This window comes from Ochotona curzoniae, unplaced genomic scaffold (assembly GCF_017591425.1).
Source record: "Ochotona curzoniae isolate NIBS_2020 unplaced genomic scaffold, NIBS_Ocur_1.0 contig_3432, whole genome shotgun sequence".
NCBI classification, from domain to species: domain Eukaryota; kingdom Metazoa; phylum Chordata; class Mammalia; order Lagomorpha; family Ochotonidae; genus Ochotona; species Ochotona curzoniae.
Window position 1 is genome coordinate 6,794,905 of NW_024465859.1, and position 15,139 is coordinate 6,810,043.

Sequence of the window (15,139 nt, forward strand, 5' to 3'; positions counted from 1 at the left end):
TCTTGCTCCCACACACTCTGACACTCCCTGTTAAATAAATGTTATCAAAAATGTAGAAATCCTTGTACTTTATTTACATTGTCTGTTACACCATTATCCTGCCCACTCTATTATGTATTTCTCATAATCCAGGAATGATTTCTTGCTCAACTGTGATCTGGCTATTCTTATTAAAGCCAAATAAAAGAACCAAGAAGTAGAAACAAATTCAGTTTATTGTTTTGTGTATCTAGAATGATCTGACTTTGAAAACACACCTTCATGTACCTCATGTTGTATGCTCTGCACAAGTATTGGAAAATATTGTTATTTTAATTTTGCATAATTTTTGAGTTAAGTGTGATAAAGTTTTTCAATATGTAAATAATAAAAAACATTAGTATTTCTGTTTTTTTTTATTTAAAAACACGTATTTATGGATCACCATATTACATTTCTCTATATGTAGTGTAGTATGTACACTTCAAATGGGGGTAATGTTTCTCTTTGTCATTTGCTTTCAAAACATCTTTGTTTACATGCTAGCCTGAATTGCCTTGACAGTTAGGTACATGATAATGATGGTATCTTTTTCTTTTTTAAAAAAATATTGTGGAATTCTAAAGATACTGGAATATTGTGACTTTAAAAGTGTTTCCCAAGTGCTTAATGTCAATAGTATGAATGACCTGGGACATGTTGTTCTGAAATGCTTTGTAATGCTTCAAGTCCTTTTCTAACTCATGTTTTTTAATCTGTTAGTTTCTTAGGATATATAGTGATTGTTCTGTAACATTTTATTTGATAGATTCATTTTCTGTCTCTCTCTCCTTACTTCCATTCCTCTAACTTCTTCAGTGTCTTTAACATTCATTTGAATACCTAGCTTGTGCCAGGAATTACTTTCCTGATACTATGACCAGTTCTTTTAGATATCATTCATAATTGAACCAGATCTCATATTTAAAAAATTTAATTGGGAGCCGTGTTGTGGTGTAGTGTGCCAAGCTTCTGTCTATAATGTTGGCATTTCGTACAGGTGCCAAGTTGGAGTACTGTTCCACTTTCAGTCGAGTTCCTTACTGATGCACCTGGGAAAATCAGCAGAAAATAACTCAAATGGTTTCTTTGTGCTGGCCACCCGCATGGAAAACCAGAGTGAAGCTCCCGTTTCTGTGGGGCCTAGCCCTACTTACGTGGTCATTTGGGGAGAAAGCCACAAGATGGAATGCCTTTGTCTTTTGTAACTGCCTTTCGAACAAATTTATCTTTAAAAAAAAATTGAACTCTAGGCAAAACTGTTATTTGTGTGTGTTGTTAGCTCTGAAAATCAAGGATTTGATTTTAGAAAGTCAAAATAGTTGACAAGTTTCTTCGTTCTAAATAGTGATTTCTCTTTCTATGTTGACCAGATTTTTCTAGATATGACATTTGGTTCAGGAGGACACTCAAGAGCCATATTACAGAAAGAGTCAGATATTACCCTATACACCTTAGACCGAGACCCAGCAGCTTACGCTATAGCTGAGCAGCTTTCAGGCTTTTATCCGTAAGTAACACTCTTGTATTGTCATTGGTGCTATGGTTTAAAGAGATTCTCAATTTGGAATCTGTTATACCTTGTATAATGTTATGTTTATTCCATGAAAAGCTTCCTCTTTTTTCCTCCTGGACAGAATTAATATGAATAATAATGTAGTGCAACTTAAATTAATATTGTCTCCGCATGCGTCCTTTCTTAATTCATAAGAAAAATGTAAAAATGACTTCTGATTGCAACATTGAACATATATTAAAATGCATTATGAATTCTATTTTAATATTCTGTAGTAAAAATAATGTTATAAGTTCTTAAAGCGCTTGCTTCGCCAAATTTAATACACTCATGAGAGTTCTGTAGAATTGATGAGACCATATATGTAAGTATACTGTATCTGTTTTCTCTAAACTGACATTTGCACATTATTTTATTGCTCTCACAGAATTACTTAGCTAACCATATAGTATTTCTAAGGAAATAAAATATTTTAATTAATGACTATTGAAAGTATCTACCTTTAACAAATTATTTTGAATTAAGAAATAAAGTCTATGGGAGGGGAGGGGGGAATCCCCAGCGCCTATAAAACTGTACTACATAATACAATGTAAGCAACAATAAAAAAAAAAAAGAAAGAAAGTCTATTTTATGTTTTTGAAGATTAAAGATTAACTTGCACTGCCTTAGATTTATGAGGCCCCTGAGCCCTATTATTTGATCACAGGTTATTTTCTTCTAAAGATAATATAGTGATGTGTTTTAAGGAAAAGGCAATACTTTTTTATTTTCATTGTTCTCTTTCTTCTCCAGCAACTTATACCCTCTTTTATTAGAATATTCATGTTTTTGAAAAATGATATATCTGATTATAATCTGTAAAGTCTAGCTAGACCTTCATTATATTTCACTGTCATGGAAACCTCTGTGTTCTTACTGACTAGTGTATCTTACTGCAAAGGTTCCTATTTCATTTCTTCCAGTGTGTCTTACTCCTTCAAAAACTCCCTTTCTCAAAGAGGGTTTAAAGTTTACCTATTTTAGCACATGTAACTTTTTAAAAATCAATCAGGAACCTCTGGTGCTGTATTTTCTTTTCATTTTTTCAGGTATAAAATCTTTCAGTTAGGTAGACAAAATGCTGTGCTAAAAGGCTGACATATTATAATAAGAATAAACCTGGAATATGATTCTTGACCCCTAGTTTAATCATCTCATTTGACTAAACTCTGCTACTTTGGTTAATATCTTTGGATTTATATTTATTGACTTGACAAATGATTCCTTTGTTAAGGATCACAAATTGTATTTGAAAAGCAACAAAATAAATCAAAATAATTCCAAGATAGAGTTAATAAAGGTAAAAGCTAGAATCAAGCAAACTGCAAACCAAAAGAAAAAGGAAGTAGAAATAATAAAAATGAATTCTGAGATGATTCTTTGAAATTAGCAATATTTGGGCCCGGTGGTGTGGCCTAGCGGCTAAAGTCCTCGCCTTGAATGCACCGGGATCCCATATGGATGCTGGTTCTAATCCCGGCAGCTCCACTTCCCATCCAGCGCCTTGCTTGTGCCCTGGGAAAGCAGTCGAGGACAGCCCAAAGCTTTGGGAACTTGCACCCATGTGGGAGACCCGGAAGAAGTCCCTGGATCCTGACTTCGGATCGGCATAGCATTGGCCGTTGCACTCACTTGGAGAGTGAATCATTGGACGGAAGATCTTCCTCTCTGGAAAAAAAAAAAGCCACTAAGTTAAAAAAAAAAAAAAAAGAAATTAGCAATATTCCTTTTGAACCTGATTATTAGGACAAAAATATATAAGTAGGAATGACAGAGCAATCATGTTCCTAGACACAAGATAAATTTATCATAATTCATCTACAACTCTGGTGCAAATTATGAAACATAGGTGAAATTAATGATATGCCATTAAAATGTAAATTGTTAAAATTGACTCATAAAATTGGGAAAGATTATTACCATAAAAACATTGGAAAGGTAATTAAAGTACATCGAAAATGCACCCTGACCAAGTTTGAAAATACTTTGATAACAAAATATGAGAGAACAATGCTGTTTATGCTATTCTTCATGTTAGTAAGCATGGAAGGTTTTTTCACTTCATTTTATGAATTCAGGATACTTTTGATCCCAGATTTGGTAGAGCTAATGTAGAGAGAGGGAATTCAGGGAAGGAAAAAGCAGTAGTTACAAAACATAAGGTCAGGTGCTAATTCCTTCACATAGCAGATTATGTACCTTTGTTGGTGCAGTTTCAGTTCCCAGTGCTGCAATTCCTATCCACCTCGCTCCTGGTGTGCCTGGGAAAGCAGTGAGAGATGGCCATAGTGCTTGGGCCCCTGTTACTCATGTGCCAGATCTGGGTGACATGCCTGCCCCATGCCCCTTACTTCTGCCTAGTCTGGTCAGTCTCTGGCTGTTGCGCTGATTTGTGGAATAAATTAGCAGATAGAAGAAGACTAGAGGACGTATCAGGTGGATGGTTGTCTTCTTACAGCTAAATACTATAAGTTACCATTAAACACACAACAGAGAGAACACTGCAATTACAGTGTGAACACTATTTGAGGAATTTCTTCCTGCTATTTTGTTTTTACCGTAAAATATAAATTCAGGATTTTTATTAACATTTATTTATTTTGAAAGATTTGCAGAGAGAGAGAGAAGAACTTCCATCTTGCCTCTTTGCTCTACAGATGGCCACAAAACCCAGTCCTTGGACTATGCCAAAGCTACAAATTTCTTCTAGGTCTCCACATGACTGACAGGAGCCTAGGGCCATTGTCTGCTGCTTCTCTAGGCCATTACAGGTAGTGGATCAGCAGTGGAGCAGCTGGAACCTGAACTAGTGGAGCAGCCAGGACACAAACTAGCACCCATATTAGTGCTGGTACCACAGCGCAGAGGATTAGCGTACTGTGCCACTGCATCAGCCTCACATTGGTTTTCATTCAGTTTCATTCATAATCACAGGCTTAACATATCATTAGGTAAATATATAGACACAGAAAATAATTAGGAAAAATCCCCTACTGTTCCTCAGGAGCATAGTCAACTCTATAAACGGTAACCAAGTTCCAGAATGTGAAGCTCACTCGTATAGATCACATCTTTTCCTTCTCTATGTATCTGTTATCATAAGTTATGGAAAACATATTTGTCCTTTGGGGACTAGTTTTTCTTTTGTTTTTGTTTTTTTTCAATGAGCGTAACTGAGTAATATCTATGTTGTATGTATATCTTATTTTTTTCTAGTTATCAGTTGATGTGCATTTGAGTTGGTTATTTTAGCTATTGTAAATTAAGCTGCTGCAAAGGTGTATGTACAGGTAACTTTAATATGCAGATTTCATTTGTGGAATTGCTAGGTCATAGGGGTAGATATCTGAGGAACCTGCAGTACAGAGAGGTCTTCCGTAATGATTACACACACTAGTTATACTCCTGCTTACAGTGGAATGGAATACTTTTTCCCTCAAATTATTGCCAGCATTTATTGTTTTCAGATTTCGGTGTGATAGCCATTCTAACTGGGGTGCTGTGAAAGCTCCTTGTGGCTTTCACTTGCATTTCCCAGATAGCTGGTGATCATGAACAGTCTGTCTTGTGTCTGTTGGCTGTTTTTATTTCAATCATTGAAAAATGCCTGTTGTGTCCTTTTCCCATTTCTTAATTGGGTTGTTTGTTTTGTCGTTTTTGAGTTCCTTGAACTCTTTGTAGATCCTTGAAACTATTTCTCTTTAAGTTTTATAATTTTCAAATATTTTCTCCCATCCTTTGATTTGCCTTTTTTTGAAGGTTTCCTTTGCAATGCAGAAGCTTCTTATTTGTAATCCCATTTGTTTATTTTTGCTTTGATTCCTGTTCTTCGGAGGTATTTTCCAAGAAGTGTTTGCCTATTCCTGTGTATTTAAGAATTTCCTCAATATTTTCCCCTAGTAATTTGAAGGTATCAGTTTGTAGATTTAGATCCTTGATCCGTTTAGGGTTGATTTTTGTTTAATGGCTAAGGTATGGGTCTTATCTACACTTCTGCACCATTTATTGAGTAGACTCTCCTTTCTCCAAGGATTTATTTCAATTCATTTATCAAAAATTTCAATTCATTTTTATTTATGGAAATTTGTGGATTCATATCTGAAGAATCTTATTTACTTTCCCAAATGAAGGCAGAAGTCATAACTACTATTGGCATGGAAAATAAGCAGTTCACTTGAAAGCTAGGTTTTAGCTCTTTCTGTAAACACTGAATGTTAGCTAACTCACTTGCGTTTTAGTGACTGAATCCTTTTCCCCTTACCTCTGAGGACAGTACAAGAGGAGGTGCACTTAAATTGCACCAGTTACCTTCCTGTTAGAGTTGTGGAAATTAATGTTAGAAAGCACTATTTAAAAAACATGGTTTATTTTTCATGAAATTGAGGAATAACATCTACTTTGAGCCCTAACTTTAAGGAGAGTACACTTAACGGTACACAGACATAAAAATCACACATGATAGTATTATTTGACATAATTTTAAGCAGAGGACCAAAATGTAATAAGTTGTCATTTGTAAGTTTTCAACAGTGTCTGTGAATACATGGCTAAATTTATAGTTAAGAGAAAAATTAAACTGACCCCAAAATCCATAATCCCATATAATTAGCATTAAAAGCTGTGTGCTTCCTTCAGCCATTTGAGTTGACACGATTGTGTTACATTGTGCGCACTATTACCTGCTTGAGCTCTCAGGATATTTTTACGTTTTGTTCTGTCAAATGTTAGGAAAACAGCAAAGTTTAAAAAATCAGATATTTAATATGTAATTTATATGTAATCAGCATGGTTATTCTGCTTTCCAATTCAGAAGCCCAGTATTTCTCTGCATTTGTTATAAAATATCATGTTTCTCATCACTCTTTTTTTTTTGGAATGAAGTTTTACAATGCAGAAAAGTACTGGATAGGAAAGGAAAATAATATATACTACCACTTCCATGTTCATGGCTAGCTATATTTTCTTCAAATTAATTTGCTTTAAATACCTATGCATTTACAAATGGAAATATTTAAATATCAGTTTATTTTTATATCTAGATTTTGCAAACTTGATTGTGCTTATATGTTATCAGCAAATCCCTGTGTCAATGAATTATCTTAGAACATATGATGATTATAGTATATTTCCATGGTATAGTTAAACATTATCAGAATCTTAATATGCTACATAGTTTATTTGTACTTCTTATAAACAGCAAATACCAGATGGATTTTGTGTAAGCAAATCTAAATATGTTTTCTCTAAAAGAGTAATGTATTAGGGATGTACTTACTCTTTCTGTACTACCTTGTTTTATGTTTTATATTTTTGTGTTTTACTAAAGCTTTCTTGCTCTTATAAAGTTTCTTTGTATCGGTTTATTTGCTTTTATTTTTTCTGTAGTGATTTTAGTGATCTGCCTGTTTTCTTTCAGCCTGAGTTTTGGGGCCAGGTGGTGGCAGGGGAATATCCCTGCACCTATACAACTATATCACAACATAAATAAATAATTTAAAGAAATTTATTGGTTTTATTGAACAGTCAGATTTACAGAGAAAAGAGAATACAGAGAGAAAGATTTTCTGTCTGCTGGTTCACTCTCCAAGTGGCCGCAACAGATGGAGCTAAGTTGAGTTTATCCAAAGCCAGGAGCCAGCACTTTCTTCCGTGTGTTCCCATGTGAATTCAGTCTCAAATCTTTGGGCCATTCTCCACTGCTTTCCCAGGCCACAAGCCAGGAACTGGATGGGAAGTGGAGCAGCAGGAGACAAACTGGTGCCCATATAGGAACCTGATGTGTACAAGGAGAGAATTGTAGCAGCTGAGTCATGCTCTGGCCCCTTTAGCATCTTTTTATTATGAATTTTGAAAATTCTGGGAGACAATTTCTGAGCCATCTTCACTGCCAATAAATTTAAGTTGTTATTGTTCTATTCATTATGCTTATAATGTACAGGAGGAGACAGGGTCTGTGTTTATTTTAACAAAATGATGGTGCTTGTTTTCTGACAAATATATATATTTGACTACAGACCTATAAAATTAACACCATTCCCAAATTGTGTTAAAGATTTATTCTTAGAATATTTGGCTTAAAATTTTACAGCTCTGATTCATGGAAGGCAACATATATATTTGGAGTGCAAGTGGTATTTATATTAAGATAAGTATGATAAAATGAATTACCTCCTCACAAACTTGAGATAATCCATTTTTATTGCCTACGTCACTTGAACATATCCATATGGTGCAGGATAAGAATAGCAGCCTGTTCAGTACAAGAATGTTTCTACCTAGAAAGACTTAGTTTTATTTTATCTTGAGTAAACAATACATATTTAGAGCTGTAATTTATTACATGTGAGAAAATTTTATTAGGACTCTTTGTGTTTGGGCTTCTGAGTTATTAGAAGGATGAAAACAATCATACCCTTTCTAGCAGCATACACTAATTAAATCAAAATGAGTTTGTTAGAATTACATATGTAAGCCTTTTTTTCTTTATACCGCCATTTTTGCCTGATATTTGAAATATAATTGAGACAGAAAGCTGTTGGATTGGTTCTCTAGTTGGCATTTTATTTATTTTTCCTGAGAGAATTCAGTCTGAGTTCAATGCACAATTCAGTGTTCATTTAATATCTACTCTGTGTTGGGAATTAGAGTTGGCCTAAGGGATATTTAGAAGCCTAAGTTAAGTCCTCTATACCACAACAGAGAGTTTATTATACAACAGACAGTAAATGTCTGTGAGATCAGGTAGTTAAATCTGCTGACAGCAAAAATACCCAACATATTATAAACTCAAGCTTAAATGATTTCTGAAATACATATTGTTATTTTCTGTTAGTTTTGATTTTAACTCATTTAATATCTTCCAAGAAACTGTATTTTGAATGGCAGATATTAAACTATGTCCTGGAATTACAGTTGACTAAAATGTTTCCCTTCTTAGGGGTCTTTGTCATGATGTAGCCGACTAAGCCTCCACCTGCTTCTCTGACATCCCCTGTGGGTGCTAATTTTACCTCTGGGTGCTCTACTTCTGAACCTGCTCCCTGCTAATGCACATGTGAAATAGGGAATGGCTTGGACTACTGTACCCATATGGGATACCCAGAAGCAGCTCTGGACTCCTGGCTTTGGCCCAGGTCAAGCCTGCCCATTGTGGCCGTTGGTGGAGTGAACCAGTGCATGAAAGAGTCTCTACTTCTGTCTCCATATCTCTCCTCTTTAATTCTGCCTTTCATATAACTACAAAAGAAATCTTTAAAAATACATAATCACTTTAACAGGAAGCAGATTTTAAAAAGCTGTTTATGATGGAGAATAATGTCAGGATGCAAAATTAGATTTTAAGGAAATAAGTTTTTATAGCATGGAAGTATTGACTTTCAAATAAAACATCACTACAATATTTATGAGATGGAAGAGTACCTGTTACATAGGATGTATGATATACATTTCATAAAACAAATATATAATAATAAGACATAACTGATCAAGTTATTAGTGATCAAATTAAATGAGTAATAATTCAACACAACAGGTTTTATTTCCATGTTACAAGTCTTAGAGTTTTAGCAACACTATATCTTTGAGAATCAGCTTAAACTTTTCTGCTTACCAGTGGAGGCAATTGAAATATATGGCCTCTCTTTCTGCTAGATTCACCCATTGTGATCCCACAGCAGTTGTCTCATAACCTTTGCAAAACACGACTTGTACCTTGATTTACACCATTGTCATATGAATCTCCATATCTACGTGCTACTCATCATTACCCAGAGCGTAATTGAACCTCCTTGTCTTTCAAGAGTAAGCAGTATGTAACTGGAAAATCAGCAAGGCACTCTGTTTTCAGAATCTCCTCTGATTCCCCTTAGAGCCAATGGAACCTTTATACAGATTCTTAAAAGCACAAAACAAGATTTATTTATTTATTTGAAAGTTTGAATGACAGAGAGAAGAGACAGAGAGATCTTCTATTCATGACTGTACTCCACAGATGACTACCAAGGCCTGCGCTGGCTGGGCAAGACCACAGTCAGTCAGGACTTTCATCCTTATCTGCCATGTAGGTGTATGGACCAAACACTTGGGAGCTGCAGGGACACCAGCCAACACCTGTGTTGGATGCCAGTGTCATGGAGAGCAGCTTTTCTTCCTGTGTCACCACCCCACCTCCTATACACACTCTTTTGCTATTACAAAATGACACTATACAGTTCTGATTTTAAACTTTCAAAACCTGAAATAGTCTTTGACATATAATGAACACTTGATTAATGACGTTTAGATAGACACCTGGATGTATAAATGAATGAGTAATGGTTTTTCTATTTTGCTTCAAGTATGTAGAAAGAATATGTATTAGATATAATTTTCTGAGTTTGTCTTTTCACTTCACAATTTAGAACATTACTAAGTGTGTAAACCACTCTGAGATAGTGTTTTAAGTCTAGATCTAACTTCTAGAGGAAATGAAGATGCTAATGTCAGATTAAAGTTGTTGTTCAGTATTTACGTGAAATTAAACACGGAGAAATGTTACTAATGAACTTTGACTAGATACAGTTTACATTCAGCAATCTCAAAGTTGCTCCTAAAATTTCTCTATAGAAAATTGATTGTCATTGCTTTTTCTACTTCAGGTCCTGCATCAAGTGAATCTGTATGTGCACTTACTATGTAACTATATGTAAGAGTATATATACATGTGTATGCATAGACATATATATGTGTGTGTTTGTACAGACATAATATGTGTGTGGATATTCTGTATTATAAAGAAACTTTATTTCCGTCTCCAGTAATGCTAATCTATTTGCATTAAACAATAGAGTTGTTATGTCAAATTTCTGCAGATAAAAGCAAACAGTTACGTGAAAGGAAACAAAAGCCAATACTGGTTTTTTTTTTTTTTTTTTTATTGGAAAGGCGGATATGCAGAGAGGAGAGACAGAGAGGAAGATCTTCCGTCCGATGATTCACTCCCCAAGTGAGCGCAACAGCCAATGCTATGCCGGTCCGAAGCCAGGAGCCTCTTCTGGGTCTGCCACGTGGGTGCAGGGTCCCAAAGCTTTGGGCTGTCCTCGACTGCTTTCCCAGGCCACAGGCAGGGAGCTGGAAGGGAAGCAGGGCTGCCGGGATTAGAACTGGCGCCCATGTGGGATCCCGGGCGTGCAAGGCGAGGACCTTAACCACTTGTGCCACCGTGCCAGGCCTCAAAAGCCAATACTGTTTGAGGGTTTGCATTTATAGTTAAAGATAGCAAGATTCAAGGAACAATTTAGGAAGCAGTTTTCACATTAGTACCCTAATTTTTATCTTTTGTTTGCAACAATACTGGTTAATTCATAGCTTTCAAGCATCTTTCTAACCTTTTCAGAGGTTGTGAAAGGTTTTTTATTTGTGATATACATTGTTACTGACAGAATTTTATCTTTTTATTCATTTTTTACTGGATCCTTAATGACATTTTCCATGTTAGAAGCATCCTTAGGGAACTTGTCAAAGGATTCCCACCCACACTGTGAATATCTAACATGTTTTATCCAATTATTTTCCGCTTACTAAGGTAGCAATATATGCATCATGGTGAAAAAGAGAGTAAGAGCGAGTCTAAGCTTGTATTTCCAAGTTATGTACCTGTGTGCAAGGAATTGATCTTTAATGTTAGTATATCCTCAGTAAGAATCCAAACATCTCAACATTAAGGAATCGTATCTGATTTAATAAACAGTTTTATTCTGAGTGACATAAAATATATAACTATACTCTCAAAAGCAATGAATAGAAATGCCTAAAATGGATTATGATATTAATCAAGTTTCCTCTTTATATGCAACTTTTAGGACATGAAGTAATTTCTTATTAATATAGTAATAATAAAGTAATTTCTAAATATAGTAATAATTGAAAACTGAGTTTTTAAAAATTAATTTAACTTTTAAAATTGTACTTCTCTTTTATTATTATTATCATTTTATGATTCAGCTCCATAGGCCTGGTATTTCCCTTATTCCCTGCTCAAGTCCCTTCCAACCTCAATGAGTTTCCCCATATTGTTACTCTAGTATAGTTCTTCATAAATGCTCATATGTCCATCATTGTAGGCATGGACAATGGCAGAGAGTCCAGAATCCCATTGTCAACACATAGTAAGCAGTTTCATTGGGAGTCTTTTTATCTGGAAGTAGAGAAGCATACTGCATTGCATCCTCACATCTGGATATCATAGTCTGCATTACACAGTTACTATACATCCGCTTAAATGCAAAGCCACAATACAAAATTAACAACAGGAAGAGAAATAGAAATTTACAATGCCAAAAAGTTAGTAACATGCTACTAGATATGATAGTCTTCATTACAAAGTTACTATACATCCCCTTAAATGAAAAGTGACATAACAATCAACAACAGGAAGAAGAAAAAAAGATATTAATAATACCATGTAGTTAAATAACATGCTATTGAATGACTAATGTGTCACTGAAGGAATGAAAATCAAGAACCTTCTTGAAGAAAATATTACTGTATGATCTATGAGTCATTGAAGAGTTTAATGAAAAAGTGTTTTGAAGAGGTGCAACTAAAACAAAAAAAAACCACAGCAAAATCCATGAGATGTAGTTGCACTAATCTTTGTGGTTGAGAAATGTCTCCTGTAGGCAACAGAGACAGGTTTTGTTGTTTTTAATCTGGTCTACTTATCTATGATGTTTGATTGATGAGTTAAATCACTGACATTCAGAGTTAATATAAATAAGTGGTAATTTGGTCCTGTCATTGTAACAATGGATTGTTCATTAATTTAGTCTTCTGTTGTTATTTTACTGATACGTTCCCATTTGCCTTTGGTTTTGGTACTATTCCTTCTCTCTGTCAAGAGAACATATTTAACTTATCAGATGCATGGCAGATTTGGAAAAGGTGTATTTTAACTTTCCTTCACTGTGGAACATTTTTACTTTGTTTTCAAAGACAAAGGAGAGCTTTGCTGGGTACATTATCCTGGGTTGACAATTTTTTTGCCTTTAGAATTTAGAATATGTCGGGGCCCGGCGCGGTGGCGCAAGTGGTTAAGGTCCTCGCCTAGCACGCCCGGGATCCCATGTGGGTGCCGGTTCTAATCCCGGCAGCCCCGCTTCCTTTCCAGCTCCCTGCCTGTGGCCCGGGAAAGCAGTCGAGGACGGCCCAAGGCTTTGGGACCCTGCACCTGCGTGGGAGACCCGGAAGAGGCTCCTGGCTTCGGATCGGCATAGTATCGGCCCGTTGCGCTCACTTGGGGAGTAAATCATCGGATGGAAGATCTTCCTCTCTGTCTCTCCTCTCTGTATATCCGCCTTTCCAATGAGAAAATAATAAAAAAAAAAAAAAAAAAAAAAAAGAATTTAGAATATGTCACTCTATTCTTTTCTGGCCTGTAGAGTTTCCTGTGAGAGGTCTCCTGTGAAATTAATTGGCATTCCCTCATACGAAAGTTGATTTTTTTTTTCACATGCACATTTAAGGATCTTTTCCTTATATTCAATTGAAGAAAGATTGATCATCATGTTGTAGTGAAGATTGTTTTTGGTTAAGCCTGTTGGGAGTTCTGTGCCCCTACTGGATGTTACTTCCCAATTCTTTCTCTAGGTTAGGGAAATTTTCCCTTATTATTTAATTCAGTACATTTTTGAACCCAGATTCTCTTTCTGTACCATTTGGGACTCCCATAACTCTTATATTTGGCCTTTTAATAGTGTCTTTCAATTCTTGAATACTTTTTTTTAGCCCGATCCAGCTCTGCTTCTAGCTTTTTGTTTGTTTCCCCCTGGTGACAGGAAATATCTTCCAATTCTGAAATTCTTCTGCCTCCTTCATTCTATTTGTAGACTCTCCACTGTACCTTTAATTTTCTCCATGTTATTCTTCATTTCTGATATATCACTTTCATTTGATTCATTTCCAGTGTGACATATTCCTTGAATTCCTTGAATGCCTGCATTATGTACTTCTTGTTATTGATAAGATGTTTTATAACAAGTGTTTTGAATTCTGTATCCCCCATTTTCTTGATGTCTTCTCAATTTTCTTGATGTCAACTCTGAAGTTGGCAGAGGGTTTTGTTCCTTTACATGGGAGTCATCATTAATATTCATTTTGCCTTTGTGCCGTCTTTTGTTCTTGGTCACTGTACTTCTGGTTATCAGGATCTTCTTGAGTCAGGTTTGTAAGCTCTGTCACCCACAGGTCTACAGTTTGATTTCACTTATTGTGGTTGGTACACAGCTCTTTGTTTGCAGTCACTTGTGCCACTCTTTCTAGTGAGTTCCAAGTCTGGGTTCTTATGTTAGATTACCACAATCGTCTCCATAGCCCCAGCTTCTGGTTCACCAGTCTCTACCTCCTGTGATAATGTGCTGAGGCTGCATGGTTGTCTGTATGACCTTTCTCCCACTTCCAGTTGGAGCATTTCCCAGAATTAGGGAGACACCAGGTGTCCTATATAGCTAGGCTGTTGGTGGTGCTGGAATCTCTAGAACTTTTTGACCATTAAGTCTGACGGCCACACGGATCTATTTTGACCAGTATGATGCTGTAGTCCGTATTATTTCCCTTTGGGACCAGTGCAATGCACTGAGCTCAGTGAGTTTTCTCCCAGCTGTATAAATGCCCAGCTTATTGTTTTCCCTGCAGTCTTGTTTTTTTTCTTTTTAAGATTTATTTATTTGTGTTGGAAAGGCAGATATACAGAGGGGAGAAAAGACAGACAGGAACATCCTCCGTACAATGATTCACTCCCCAATTGACCACAATGGCTGGAGCTCAGCTGATCCGAAGGCAGTAGCCAGGAGTTTTTCCAGGCCTTACACACAGGTGCAGGGTCACAAGGCTTTGGGCTGTCCGTGACTGCTTTCCCAGGAGACAATCAGGGAGCTGGATGGGATGTGGAGTGGCCGTGACACAAACTGGCAACCATACAGGATCCTGGATGTTCAAGATGGGGATTTTATTCACTGGACTACCACAACAGGCTGGTCCCTGTAGTCTGAAAAGCTTTGCCACATGGTACAGAATGGTGTCTGATATGCCACTATTAGAATTCTTGATCTGCATTGCTGTCAGGTCTGAGGGGGTACTTGGACCTGTCTTGGGTGGAACCTGTTGGATGCTATGTTGTTGTAGTTCGCTGAGCCACAAATGAGTTCAGTCCTAGCTCAGTACATGCTCAGACTTGTCCCATAGCCTTTGCCTTGAAACACAAAATGGCACCTGATTTGTCTCTGTTAGAAGCAATGGGCTGTGAAATCCATCCAGTTCCTGCACTATCCTTCTTGGACCTGTTGCTCTGTTCCTGGTCAAATAAAACATACCAGCAGGATATGCAGTTCTTTGTGTGGGTTCACCTCCTGAGCTCCTGGTTATCATCCCTTCTCACCTAATTTTTGGCTGTTACTCATTCAAGTCAAATAAAGAAATCTTGTTTATAAAAAAAAGTATTTTCTTTTTTGCATGCAGTCTCAGATGGCTGGACATTAGGACAGCTAGTTCAAAAAAGGCTTAAACAGACAAATATATTTGTAGATTGTA

General features: G+C 36.3%; 1 protein-coding gene across 1 annotated transcript in view; it reads left to right on the top strand.

Annotated features, from left to right (window-relative positions):
* The window catches only part of METTL15 (methyltransferase like 15), a 141,306-nt gene that overhangs the window by 70,199 nt on the left and 55,968 nt on the right, over window positions 1-15,139 (top strand). Inside the window, exon 4 of the mRNA XM_040980019.1 lies at window positions 1,392-1,528. Within this exon, the coding sequence (XP_040835953.1) occupies window positions 1,392-1,528 (137 nt within the window). The remainder of the gene's footprint in view (window positions 1-1,391; window positions 1,529-15,139) is intronic.